Raw genomic sequence first — 15348 nt, 5'->3', positions numbered from 1 at the left:
CAAAATTACATGTGCAAAGCTCCTTATACTTTGAAAAGATACAAATGAACCACCTAGTACAAATCAGAATTTAAGATCATGAAACTATTTATTCAAAAGCCATTTGGTAATCTCCATCTCAAGAAACCTCATAAAATCGATCAAGAAAGCCTTTATGAGTTACAGAGTCATTAAACAGAAGCTCATTTGAAGAAGCTGCTTCAAACTTTGTCCACAACTCCCTCTTTAAGGTATTCTCACCAGGACGCTAGCCTGTTCGAACAACACTTCAGCTTCTTTCCAGATGGGAGTGCTTCCTATCAGTGCGAGCCTGCCCTCTATGTGTTCTGTGAAAAAGAAAATATTTGAATCAAAACTTGTCCGGTATGCTATCTGTATGCTCTCACACATCAAACTAGTAAAAGGAACAAACAATGAATGGCCAATGTTGAAGAATATAAGTCCTACATCTAAAACTTGACAAAATAAAATACAATATATAATGAATAGTTTCAACTCCGACGTGGACTTGGCTCCACATGTGCCCCACTATGTGGTGATCCTACGTGAGGGGGTATGTCGAAGAATATAAGTCCCACATTGGAAACTTGACAAAATAAAATAAAATATATAATGAATGATTTCACTACTAATATCACCGAAGCCTTTTGTGATAAAGTCCCACACCTACTAACCTCGAAGGCAAGACGGGGATAATATTGATGTTGCTAGTTGTGGGCCGCTAACCCATCTCTCTGAAATTTAACAGCCAATACCTTGAAGACAAGATTAGCAAATCAAGCAAATCATCATTTGCATCTCCAAAATTAGCATGAAAAAAGGGTATCCAATTAGAAGTACCAGAAGAAATTCTCTTAAGGACTGATGATTTAGAAGAGAGTGGGGGTTTGGATGACAGAGACTTTGATATGGGAAGAGGGGTAAGTTCAGACAGATGTCTCCCTCTTTTGATAGTGCAGTCGGCACGCCAAGACACAAAGGGAAAATGTGAGATAAGGGAGCCTTGTGGACTCTCAACCTCAACTTCATTTCCAGTAGACCCCACAGGAATGGAGAGTGACTTGTGAAGCGTGGGAACCCATGGCTGCAAGCAGTTGCATAAAGTGCAGGTGAAAATGAAATTCAACATCAATTGGGAAAAATAGGATGTATCATTGTGCAAGTGGGATATTGAGAAATGAATTGGGTAAGAAATCAACAGACCTTCATAGAGGAAAGGATCTCAGATAAGAAGTTTGTCAAGGATTCAACTTCTTTGGCTTATGTTCCTTTGCATTTAAACTCTTGCACAACTAATTCATCAATCTTCCATTCAATTTCAATACAGATCACATTCTAACAGATTCACAGAACCCAGCGAAGTTGTTCCTTCTTCTGTGGAGTGGAGCCTGGAAGTGGGGGAGAAACTCCCATTGTTCTGAGCCACATTGTGTACGAGAGGATGAAAGAGAGGTACCCAGATTTTGTTGACAAATTGGAGGAGCATGGCTTGATATATAACCGGGTTTTAGGCAAAGACGACGATCCTCCTTCTCCAATTGGCCAAATAGCGAGGTGAACTTAGAGTGGTGAGGGGCCAAATAGCGAGGTGTGGGGTGTGGGGTATGAGGTTGATGAGTTTTTTAATTATTATTTTTTTCTAGGTGTGATTAGGAGTAGTTTAGGAAGATAGTGGGGTTTTCTTTGAAATTTTGAAATTTTGAATTAGAAGTTGGGGTGAACTTAGAATATAGGGTGAACAAAGAGAAGTACGGGGTTTATATAGAAAAACTCCATCACAATGTGCTCATGATCAAATCCCATCTCTGATTTGGGGTTTATTTTTTTTATTTGGATTGGGCTATAGTTTAAGGTTTAAGTGGTTTTCACGACTACATGATAAGGGTCATCTCATACCATCGTTGTGCAGTCAACACCAACCTCGTATTTATGACTTGTGATGATTTAGTTTGTTGTGCTGCAAACTCATAATTTTTCAATGCTAAAAACCCAAATGAAATTATCCAAAAAATGCAAGCAATTTACATTTTTGTCCTTATAATATTCATCATAAATGAAGATGAGTGCTACTATTTTCACTTGGAGAGGATGACGACACAAAGTCGATTGATAGAAGGCTAAGATGAGTTGGGATCCACGACCACCTGGAAAGGATGACCCAATTTACGGTATATGGGGATTGAGGTTTTATTTGAATTTTTTTTCGGGATAAGGGTTTCCAAGTTCACATCTTTGGATATTAGGGTTTTAATATTTATTTTTTTGGGGGGCTAGGATTCTGAGTTCGATTTTTTGGGAAAATGGTTTCAAAGTTCCCATATTTGGGGAATAGGGTTTTAATATGGTGTTTTTTTTGTTAGGCTTTTGAGTTTGAAGTTTTGGGGATAAGGGTTTCCCAATTAGCATATTTGGGGTTTTCTGGTTGTCGTCAGTGGCCTTTATGTAAGTAATGTTGGTCTATGGTCCTACTGTAACTCATGTGGATTATTTTCTTTTGGTCTGAAAAGTGATTGTACTGTATTTAATAATTTAAATCCTAGTGGTATAGTAAAGTGCATTCTAAAAGTGTTTGCTTGGAGTTTTCATTGTGGTTATTGTTTAGTTGGTGGTTTTTGTGTTTGTCCATAAATCCTTGCAATGTGTAACAGTACCCTAACGTTGGATCATCTATGTATGAAGACGCTGATAGCTTATTTCGCATCCGAATGCACCATGGTGGAAGACTGATACATAAGTACTATTTGGATGGAATTGTTACGTACTTTGATTATTTGGATAAAGACAAGATGTCGTTAATTGAAATAGACTGCATGGCTGTGTAGTTGGGCCATATAGGTAGGATTGATTACTGGTATAGGGTTCAAGATTAGGGTACTATGAAGCAGATGGAGTTTGATGGCTATTGAAATGTACGAAAATGTGTCTGAGGTTAGGATGATTAACATGTATATGGATCATCAAGACAACCTCGATGATGTTCTAAATAGCCAGACTAGATCTAACGTGTATTGTCGCTATTTTTCCCAAGTATATGATTATGCTGATGATGTGAGAACTCCAAGTGTTATCCTTGAAGAGCTACTAGAGTTTGATAAAGCAATTGTACTACATGATGGGTTGCATAAAGCTACATCAAATGAGGTACAAAGTACAAGGAAACCAACTCCAACAATGAATTCAGCTAGTTCTAAAGGCAAAGAAATGGGCAGAAGTTGATGAAGCATGTGTACTTTGTACAATACTTCTTGTGACATGAGACAAAGAAAGGTAATTCCAAAGGCAAAGAAAGGTGACAGAAGTTGATGAAGAGTGTGTAGATGCTGAGATCAATGAATTAAGAAGATCTGTTAGGAAGAGGAAACCCTCAATTCAACAACAAGCTAATGAGAATTCTTCATAAAATGATGATGAGAGTGACCCTAACTTTGTGGATAATGAGTACGGTATTGATGAGGATGATGATGATCAAGTCTTCTTACATGAGGTTGACATAGATGATGAGTCAGGTGGACCAAATGCTGAACAATCAGTACCAAAGCTTCAGATGTGGGAGACTTTGTGGATAATGAAGACATGTTTGCAATTAATGAAGAGGATGAGCAACACCTTAAGAAAGCACCACAATCAGATGAGGAAAGCACTAGTCATACATTCCCAGAGTTCAATACTTCTTGTGACATGGGAATTATTAAGTTAGATACTGGCATGCAGTTTTCAAGTAGTGTTAGCTTCAGAAATGCTCTCAAGGCCATTTCAATAAAAGAAGGATGGGAGATATGTTGGATGAAGTCTGAGAAGTATAGGATTATGGCAATTTGTGCATCTGAGAACTGTCCTTTTGAGATTTATGTATCCAAGATGCAACATGAAGACACACTACAGGTGAATAAGGTAGATCCCAAACACATATGTACCAGGGTATGGGAAAACAAAGGGATCATATCTTCCTAGTTGGCTCAAATATTTGTGGAATAGGTGAAGACAAACCTCACTGTACCAATGGTGTCCTTTAAGGCAACAATGCAGGGGAATGTTAATAGTTGAGAAACCAACAAAAAAGTTGTTGCTGATTGCATTGCTATTATATTTAGAAGACCCCAATTCCAAGTACATACTGCAATAGGTAGGTAGTCTATAGTAGATTTGGATGATAGGACATGCTCATGCAGGAATTGGGATTTATCTGGTGTACCATGTAAGCAAGTAGTGTCAGCTATTAACCATAAGAGATTCCTAAAGGCATTGAGAACATTATACAACCTGTGAAGGAAATGGACCAATGGGAAAGAACAGATTTCCCTGAAATATTACCTCTTATGCAGTGGCGGAGCCACAGTGTGGTCAGTGGGGTTGCACAACCTCTTGGAAGCCATGGAAATAGGCTTGGAGGTTCGTTGGAGATGGGGGAGAGACCCCTTGGAGTTGCACACCAAGTGCTTGACGTTTTACCTTAGGAAGAAAGGAGGTGCGAGGAAGAAGAAGCACTGTTGTTTTTTTTTTATTATTATAAACATCCTAGGCAAAACTACATCATTTTGACCAGGACTTGTCTTTAAAATGGCCTGGCCCAGCAACTTCCCCCAAAGTCCAAACCCACCCAAACCAACATCGTTTATGAATCATCTCATTGCTTTCAATCATAAAACTTTACCAAATCTGGAAAATATTGACCAAAGTTTAACATACATCTCTGCCCAACAACCCTTTATATTTCCCAACAAGATTTATGAAAAACATAAAAATACTAAAATAATTGTAATAAAATACCATGTCTCTACTCCAGTCAACTCAAACACTCAAATGGACTCCAAAAATCCCCAAATTCTATTATTTTCTATCCTAAACCCTAAACTAAATCTCCCCCAAAACCCTCAACATGGCTGAATTTTATTCTCTTCCCTCTCCATCTATGATTTTATAAATTTATTGTTCTTGGTATACTTATGTTACATTCTTTTGTTTGATGATAATGCCTAATATTTTTATTAGATAATGATTTATTGGAACAGATGAATATTGATAATTTTGTGTGTGGATGATTTATTGGATTAGATGACTATATATGATTATTTGATTTGTTGGAATTTAAGGTTTATGATTAATTTTGTGATGGATAACTTATAATAAGGTACTTGTTCATTTGTTTGATTTGATTAATTCATGCTTAGAATTATGGAACGATAAGAGGAAAGTATAGAAAATTATCTTTTAGCATTATTTTCATCTTAAAAAAAATATCAGAATTTTTACAGTAAGACACCTTGGGGTAACAATCTTGGATCCGCCACTGCTTTTATGTATACTAGAGAGCCAAGCAAACCAACCAAGGTTAGGAGGAAATAGGCAAGTGAACAGCAGACCAAAACAAGTGGGAAAAAGATAGGAAGGTACCAAGACTCTCTCAAATATGGTACATATGGGCAAAAAGGTCATAATTCACTAATATGCCATAGACATAAGCCACCAAATGATAGAAACCAACTTGGTAAGAAAAGTAAGACTAAGGCTGCTATTGGAACTTCTATCCCAGTTTCCAAACCTGACAAGTATAAAGCTGAGATGGAGAGGAAGAATCAATTGAGAGAGAAGGCAAAGCAAAGAGCTAAAGTACTGAAGGTAATTGCACTTTACAATTGTATTTGCTTGTTGGGATTATGGTTGTATGATAGGTGATAGCACTCTGTTTTTGTTCGTTTTTTCAGGGAAAGAGAGACAAAAAGAAAGCAAAAGTTGCAGCAACATATGCAATAGATTCAAGCAATCCAACTGAAGTTGTGAGGAAGAGGGATAAACGCAACAACACAAGATGCAACAATTATGCTTCTGTCCAAGAATCACAAAGTAGAGTGTAGGATCAAATAGGGTTTGGTTGGGTTTTCGATTATCGAGAAACTATATTGGAGGTTGTTTTTTTTTTGGCTTTGGTATGAATGTGTTTTGGTTATGGAGAAACTAAATTAGAGGTTGTTGTCTAGTTTTGTTATGATTCTATTTTGGTTATGGACAAACTATATGAAAGCCTGGGTTTTTTTTTTGACATTTTGGTATGCAATGCTTGATATAATGCACTCTTATTTTGTTAACAGGTTGAGATCAATGAACTTTTATTTTTCTCTTATTTTTGTATCATTAGTTATTTTGTACAATATTACCTCCATCAAATACTGGATGTCATGCACTTATTTTGAACAATTTGCAAAAGGAATGTGATTTTCCAATTTGCCATTTCATACAACTCATAGTTTCATACATTCATACCAAAATAAACCATCAAGCAACATTACAACTAGTTAATGATCTTTAAAAAAACCTGCATTAGACAAAATCCAACAGAAACCATCAAGCAAGTTCTAGTACTGTTTTCGTTCCACTTAAACCCTTATGTTCATTTGCATTTGCTGAGAGCATAGCAATAACGATGAAAAACCAAAGTAGCTTCTCTCTCATGCTTGACCCTCTCAGTTCACCCTTAGCCTTATCTATCCTTTTCAACAACCCATGAATGATCATTTTTTACCGACACTCATTTAAGGATCGAACTAGTCGAAATACGCATACCTTTTTTTGCTGAACATGAGGTAAATAACTTAAATAATTGCCTAATTCAATTCCAATTTGAAACCCTAACACCCAAATAACAAAGAAATTAGTGAAATTACCTTGCGCAGCATGCCCAGATTCTTCTCCCTGGATTATCCTTGGTCCAAAAGGTTTCCAGTTGAGCAAACCCACCATAAAAGCATCGATGCATCTCACTCATTCTGTATTTCCTACTTCACGAAGAAAAATATAGGATTTGGAGAGAATTGGTGTGAGATAATTTGAGGACTTAGGGTTCTTGTTTCTATCAAGCTATATAGACGAGGAGTTCAAATTAAAAAATTTAAAATTTTGCATTCCAAGCCAATCAGCCTATGCCACGTGGGCGGGAGTTCAAACAGAGGGTTGGTCGGGGGAATGAATAAAAAAAGTCTAAAAATGCACTTGGAAGGATTTCGAAACTAGCGGAAAAGTGATACCCATAAGTGCCACATAGGCAACTAACTGGACAACTTACGGAAACCTTAACGGTTGAACCACCTTGTAACAAATTTAAAAGACCGTGGTATGTCCTTATTAAAATTGAGAAGGTATGGACTAACTTGTCTTATGGGTATAACCACAATGTACTAAACTGTAATTAACCATAAATAATTTTTAGTCTAATATTTTGATTTTCTTGATCTTTTAGTTTTTTATTCTCTCGCTTGTAGCTTCTGGAAATATTTTGGATAAATGTTTTTTATTCACTATGATTTCCTTACTTTTTCGATGGAGTTGTTCTCTTCATCATTCATTCTCCTGTTATTTTCTTCTTCACAAATAATTTGATTGAATGAAAAAAAAAAAGAAAAAAATTGTTTGAGAATTGAGTTTTGAGCACTGAGGAATCGTACGCTTTCTTCTTTCTTTCTATTTTTTTTTCTTTTGGTCAAACAATAGAATAGGTGGGTGTTTCGCGAGTTGAGGTTCTTTCCCTAAGTACTTATAAATCTATCTTTAAAATTTTGAAGACAAGGTGGGCGAGGAAATAGGACAGTGGGTAGAAATAGAAGCACTTATGAAGATGAGCTCTTACTTGTACTCTTCTTCTAATTTCAATGTGGAGGATAGAGAAAGTGAAGAGAAAAAAGTGAAAAAGGGTTGTCCAAGAAAAATAGGTTAAGTAAAAGGAGCAGCATTTTTTGGAAGATTAGTAATTTGTTTTCTATGTTCAAGGAGGGAGGGATGGAGGGAGAGTTAAGTGGGGGATTTGGCTAGTGGCAAACCTATTAAGGCATAAGGAGGTGTAACTACATCTCTCCTCGCCAGAAAAACTATTGTGGGTGCTTCAAATTTCCCCTTTGCTCAGTTGGTGATGGTGCACTCTAGGTGTTCGACAAAATATCTCAGCCAAAGTCTATTTGTTGCACTGCGCATCACGCCTAATTTTTTTTTTTAAGTCCTTGCCAAAACGACGTCGTTTTGGGTCAGGGGAAAAAAAAACGGAACTGCAATCATGGGCTTTCAAGACATGCTTAGGCCTTCATTTCGTGGGCTTTAAAAAGTCTTTAAACCTATTTTTCTTTCTTGTTTTAACAGGGATTTAAACAATAAGGAAATCAATTTGTTTGCTATTGCTGTGGTTTTTTTCCCTCTTCACCCAAAGTAAGTCTCATGTGCTGCGCTTTTTTTTTTCCTTCTTGGTCGCCAATTCGTTTCTTCTTCTTCTTTTTTTCTTCCTTTTTGTTTATTTTATATTTATTTTAAATTTAGCTCTTATGATTAGTTTCAGTAACAAACTCAAGGAGGAAAAGGTTACGCAACGCACGACTTGAGCCATGATCAATTATGATTTGTTTATTTTATTCAATTTTTTTCATAAAGCTTTTAGTCTTCAAAATTGTACATTCGCTAAATAATTTCTGGTTCCACCAATGCATTTGGCTGATTCTATCCTCATCGACATGCTTGGGGAGAACATGAATACCGATGTCTATTGAGGGCATGGTGTGATGAAGTTTACTCCTCGTGTGTTCAGCAAAGCAGCCTATGATGTTGCATGCCTAAAGCATGTAACATCTATAAAGTTCTAAATACTCAACTCCGTAAAATTAGAGATTAGGTAGAAAATTAAAACCTTGTTGATAAATAATGTTCCGATCCACATTCTCTAAACAATCCATCTTGAAAAATGTTATCCTTGGAGAGAAATGAAAGCCCTTAAAGAGGGGTACCTCAAAATAATAAGATGCTTATAAATATGCATGATGTACATGAGAATCATGGGGTAAATAAATTGAAGGTAACAAATGATAATTTTGTTTTGCAATAGGCTACTAGAATGGTCAAGAACTATGATGATATCAAACCAGGCTTAATGAATGTTGACATGTTATATGATTTGAAAAAAAAAATTGGAAAGAGGCAATTTCATTTTATACTAAAGGAAGAGTGGGATATGGAACCATTGGCCCATGAATTAGGTTGTTGGTTAGAAGAAAAATCAATGTGAGTTTTTAATCTTTCTAGATATTATTATGATTTTAATAATCATGGTAATGTTCTTTGATATATTTGTTGGAAATATTTTGAGCGCTTGGGAATCAAGGAAAGTTAAAAGATGTGATGCAATTTAAAGGATTCTACACATTAACCTTTAAAAAAAAAAAAAAAAATAACATCATTGAGAGATATGATGCTATCAAGACCAATAAAGGGTCTCAAAATAAAATAAAAAACCTTATTCGCGCATAGCACATTCTTTCTCTACTTTTACCATTTTCCTAAGAGTAGGAGTAACTTAACTAATCGTTCGGAGAGATTTTATTAGTATGAAAATAGTGTTGTCATTTCCTAGACTCTAGCATAGGTTGAAAATTGGTGTGTGAAGAATTGTTACTGGACGTTTTGGAACAACTCATTCAACACCATACATCCGAGGCATGGCTTGACCAATATGAGAAACTGATTTCAGGTAAATCATGACATAATCATGCATTCATTATAGGATTCCTAATTGGAGTTATTTTCACTCAAAGTATTTTTATCTTAATCTTATTTTTAATAGGATTAGATTTTATCTCTTGAGATTACTTTCCTAGTTGGACTCTATTTTGATTTAATTTTTATCTTTTCCCGTTATGACTTGCACGTTGCTCATCTCCTATTTGATTGGTCTAATTAGTTTCTTTTAGGAGATATTGTTTCTCCCACACAAAGATTGGTTGTTTGGCATCGTCATCTAAGTCCATACTAGATCAAAATTGATATTCATGATTGATACTATTTGTAGTCTTATGTTTGGCGTCCTTACAGGAAGTTGATATTGAATCAAAGGTATTATTCATAATGGCATTGTAGTGTGTCTTTTGTTTTGACGTGATTGACTTGAGTCCATATGGGATCAAGTTTGAGAATCACAATTGAATAGAATTATTGGACTATTGGGTGTTTCTCTCTTACTAGAGAGAACCTGCCTTGAATAAAACGTGTGTCTTCATTTTCCCATACATAGCTTTCGACATATTTGGTTTTGCATAGATTGAATTTTCAAGAGAAAGCTCCTGCGCATATTTTTCAGATAAGTCATCAAGTGTTCCTTGTTTACTTGGTGATTTATCATACACCTTCATCATTCATATTTCATTCATATACATGTCGGCAACTCATACGGTTGAGGGCACCAAGACCGTGGTGGCAGTTTTCCTCTGGCGAGCTTGAAGCAATCATGGCCAGTATTGCGTTCAACATACGGAGTGGCAAAGATCATTCCGTGATAGAAGTTGAGTTATGAAGAAGTTGGTAAAGATTATCTAGAATATGTCTAGGATAAGTGTGTGAGTACTTCTTGTAATCATCGTTCTATAATGGATTTGTGTTGGACTGAGGAGTCTCGTGAATTTTCCCCAGAGGTGGGGTTTTACCACGTAAAATAATTCTTTGCATGTTTCTTTATTTTATGTCCAACACGTTTCAGGATTCATAAGCCATATCAATCCTACTACCAAAGTTTAATTTTTGTTTATTGATTATAATCTTAAATTGGCCTAATCACCCCTCTCCAGCATTTTTAATCATCCTTCAGGTATTTTCAATTGGCATCAGAGCAAGTTGTTGGACATACTCAGCAAGATCTAACATACCTTAAGATGGATCGTGCCTCGGGCTCAATTGCACATCCACCATATTTCGATGGCAACAACTATGGCGCTTGGAAGGCCAAAATGAAGTCGTTTCTTTGGTCCTTAGATGAACGTGTATGGAGTATAGTGGTTCATGAATTTCCTAAACCCACAAAGAAGATCGGAAAATGAGATGAAGAAACCACAGTCCTCAAAACTAGAGAGGAGTGGACCATTGCAGAAGTCACACACAACACTAATAATCAAAAGGGGTTAAATGCTTTATTTACTGATGTGTCTTAAGATCAATTTGAATATATATCTGGTTGTGATACTTCTAAGGAAGTTTGGGATATTTTGCAAGTTACTCATGAAGGAACAGATACTGTTAAGGGAGCTAAGCTTCAAATACACACTTTACAGTTTGAGACACTCATGATGGATGAGAATGAAACTTTTTCTGAATTTTATGTTAAACTGTGTGTAATTGTGAATGCTTGTTCAAGTTTAGGTGAAAAATTTCCAGAAGACAGGGTTGTGAAAAAGATTTTGAGATCCTTGCCTCAACGATTTCAACCAAAGATCACGGCTATTGAAGGGATCCGTGACTTGAACACCTTGAAAGTTCAAGAACTCATAGGGTCCACATAAACCTATGAAATGAAACATCTAGCTCCTAAAAAGAGCAAAAGTGTTGCTTTCAAGGTTGTGAATGAAGAAGATGATGGGCATTCAAATGAAGATTGCAGTGATGAGGAATTAATGATTCTCACAAGACAATTCATGAACTTTCTCAAGAATCATGATCCAAGGAGTCGAGATTCAAAAGGTATAAATTCTAAAAATAGGTTTGTTAACTATACTTGATGGTGGCTCTGAATTTAGGTCAAATGAACGAAAGAATCCAAGAGAAAAGGTCCAATGTTTCAATTGTGAAGGCTATGGACTCATATCTTCGGAATGTGCCAACACCTTAAAGAAACAAAAGGATGGCAAGAATAAGGCAATGCATACTACTTGGAGTGATAGTGAATCGGAATGCAAGAATGATGAAAAGATGGTTGCACTCATAACCACAGCTAGCTTGGATAAATCACATGAGGATGATGATTGTAAAGGTATAAATATTGAGTTTAACATGAACAAATATGATGATTTGTTGGCTGCTTCTCAGAAGCTCAGTAAACAAAATAGTGAGCTCGTCAAAGAAGTTGTTGTGCTGAAACTGAAAAATTGCAGGATTGCAAATGAGTTTCAATCCCCTAATGCAGATTCCGAAAAGGTAAGTGCAGGTATGAATGAAAAATTGATGTTTTTGCATAAAAAATTGACTGATCAGAATAAATTAATTGCTTATCTAACTTTTGACAACAAAGCCCTTGAACTTCAACTTAAAAATTCAAATGAAAGGATTGTTTCTTTAACCATTGGTGTAAAAAAAAATTGACAAGATGATTAGCATGGGACGAAGAGATGGTGACAAACGAGGCTTGGGATTTGAACCAAGTAATAAGTCTTCCGCTGTGTCTAAAACAAAGTTTGTCAAATTCACTTCACCTATTGAGCCTTCTGCCGCTCATGAAGTCAAGAAATTTATTCCAATTTGTCACTTTTGTGGAACTCGTGGGCACATAAGACCAAGATGCAACAAGCTTCGAAACGAATTTGTTCGTTTAAATTCTCATGGCATGGGTGGAAAAGTAAGTATCCAACATAAGATTTCAAATCTTATGAAAGAGGTAAACTGCTTATCCAAACTATCTTCTTTTCATTGTTTGCCGTCAACTAAGACAAAGTTAGTTTGGAGAAAAAGGAAAATCATAATTGTATGTTTGCCTCCACTAACGTTGTGCATGAACCTGTTGCTTTAGAAAATTTGGATATGAAATGTCTTGTTACCAAACCTCTAGACAATCTATGGTTTGAAACCTTAGGCAGTCTTTAGGTATCTATGCTCTAAATTAATTTGGAGTCTATTGCATGCCAAAGCCTCTTTCATGTTTTATGATAATTCAATTACTTTCTGTGTTTATAAATCTGTCCAGCTCGTGCAAGGATTGTTAAGGTGTATCAATCATGTAACTGTCTGAACGTATTTGATGATCTTAGATTGGGCTCTGACACTGCCCTATATTGAGAACTCACACTCTCAGATTCACACAAAGGTTTCCATTGTCTTGGTGCTTGATAAACTTCATGAAATGATCTATCCATCTATTTTTTTTAATTGCACCCGCGCTCTCCTTTCTTTGAAGTATCTTCAATATCCCCTCACTTGCTCTTGTCTCTCTTTGGATTGCCATCCCACTACTGTGCATAAGCTTTTGATCTTTTTATATTTATAAAAAATTTAAAAAAAAAATTGGTGACTTCTCATTGCTCAGTAACCGGGCCTCTTGTCTAACCACCGTCGAGGTTCGAGTCAACAGGCTATGTTAGTTTGCGATCCTTGCTTATCTTCGGAGCCTTCATGATTCAGATTAGTATTTCCCCAAGGGTGCCTCATCACCCAGTTGCTTATGGTCATCTGACTTGGGCACACTGATTGACCATCTGCTACATGGATCATGTTGAAAGCTAAAGAAAGTGAGCCACCAAACTGTAAAGAAAAATAAATAAAAAAATTCAAATCCCAAATAAATTGGTCATCATAGACTTACTATGCACTCAGTGTTTGTGCAATCTTTGGTGGGATTTGTCTTGTGTGGACATATTTTTTGTGCTTAATTGAAAAAGAGTTCATTTAACATCTTTGCCCTTTGATGGTAGACTCATTTGGTGCCTTTTATCTTTCACAATGACTGTGGTATGCCTCTACTATTATCTGTGAGTTTGTCCGTCTCGTGTGGTGTTTTTCTTTTGTCCCTGCCATGCTTTGCTTCTTTTGCGTTTCAGACATCGATGGGTTTGCTGCTACTGTCTCTTCTTACTCACATGCTTGGCATGTTTATGAAAGGAAAATAATTAGATCTTCAAGAGAGCTTTGGGTCTGCATCTACATTGTGTTTTATGTCTTGATTGTTTTGACTTTTCTGTCTTGAGTGTGTTGCTTTTGATTCTTAACAACTTCTCATTATTATTTTCCCATTAGGTTTTAGTTGTTTATTATTTTTCTTGGTGTGGTAATTTTTAAAATTTTGTTTAAGTCCTTAAAAATAAAAAAAATAAAAAAATATATATATTTTTTTTTTCAAACCGTGTCGTTTTATGCTTCTTGTTTTATTGTGCAGCTAGGCTTTGCTTCATGCTGCACCTCATGCTTCGAGTAAATCTCAAAATTACTGAGGACACATGATAAATTGAATATGAGGATTGCAATGCCATTATCAATCCTGTCAGTTGTAGATTGCACAGTATGTTCTCAAGAGCATTCCCATTTTGGCTTCTGACATCCTGCTATTTCTTGGGCATTACATTCGTGATTTCTTCATGCTTTTCTATTTGCTCCGTTGTGTATTTTCCTTGCCCTTTGAATTTCCTTACAAAAAGGGGGAGAGATGATTGTGTGAAATTATGATAAAAAGGGGGAGAGATTGTGTGGTAGAATTAAGGGGGAGTGATGTTGTAATTTTTCTTTGACTTACAATTCTTCTCCCACATGCTTCACTGGTTTTGTTGTTTCATAATGTGTAGGGATTCAGAGCTTCTAATTTAGAGTAGGATTTCATTTGTTTAATCCCAAGCAATTTCTTTTGAGTTGTAATAGATATTTTGTCTAGGAAATGCCAAAGGGTGAGATTGTTAGTATGAAAATAGTGTTGTCATTTCCTAGACTCTAGCATAGGTTGAAAATTAGTGTGTGAAGAATTGTTACTGAACGTTTTGGCACAACTCATTCCACCCTATACATCTGAGGCATGGCTTGACCTATATGAGAAACTGATTTCAGGTAAATCATGACATAATCATGCATTCATTATAGGATTCCTAATTGGAGTTATTTTCACTCAAAGTATTTTTATCTTAATCTTATTTTTAATAGGATTAAATTTTATCTCTTGAGATTACTTTCCTAGTTGGACTCTATTTTGATTTAATTTTTATCTTTTCCCGTTATGACTTGCATGTTGCTCATCTCCTATTTGATTGGTCTAATTAGTTTGTTTTAGGAGATATTGTTTCTCCCACACAAAGATTGGTTGTTTGGCATTGTCATCTAGAGTCCATACTAGATCAAAATTGATATTCATGATTGATACTATTTGTAGTCTCATGTTTGGCGTCCTTACAGGAAGTTGATATTGAATCAAAGGTATTGTTCATAATGGCATTGTAGTGTGTCTTTTGTTTTGACGTGATTCACTTGAGAGAATCACAATTGAACAGAATTATTGGACTATTGGGTTTCTCTCTTACTAGAGATAACTTCCCTTGAATAAAACGTGTGTCTTCATTTTCACATACATAGCTTTCGACATATTTGGTTTTGCATAGATTGAATTTTCAAGAGAAAGCTCATGCGCATATTTTTCAGATAAGTCATCAAGTGTTCCTTGTTTACTTGGTGATTTATCATACACCTTCATCATTCATATTGCATTCATATGCATGTCGGCAACTCATACGGTTGAGGGCACCAAGACCGTGGTAGTGGTTTTCCTCCGACGAGCTTGAAGAAATCGTGGCCAGTATTGCGTTCAACATAAAGAGTGGCGAAGATCATCCCGTGACAGAAGTTGAGTTACGAAGAAGTCGGTAAACATTA

The 15348-nt window shown here is 36.0% G+C and overlaps 1 protein-coding gene across 1 annotated transcript; it reads right to left on the bottom strand.

The window, feature by feature from the left end:
* On the bottom strand, positions 1-1413 carry LOC148920395 (uncharacterized). The gene is made up of 4 exons (XM_089044614.1): positions 1354-1413; positions 756-1084; positions 311-326; positions 1-247 (listed from the first exon to the last, which is right to left on the bottom strand). Exons 1-4 carry the CDS (start codon positions 1411-1413, stop codon positions 119-121), a joined length of 534 nt encoding a protein of 177 aa, XP_088900740.1. The 3' UTR covers positions 1-118.
* Between the last annotated feature and the right edge of the window lie 13935 nt (positions 1414-15348).

This window comes from Prunus mume, linkage group LG2 (assembly GCF_029339155.1).
Source record: "Prunus mume cultivar Tortuosa linkage group LG2, ASM2933915v1, whole genome shotgun sequence".
NCBI lineage: Eukaryota > Viridiplantae > Streptophyta > Magnoliopsida > Rosales > Rosaceae > Prunus > Prunus mume.
The sequence above is the reverse complement of the archived record's forward strand: the minus strand, read 5'-3'. Positions and strand labels throughout refer to the sequence as shown.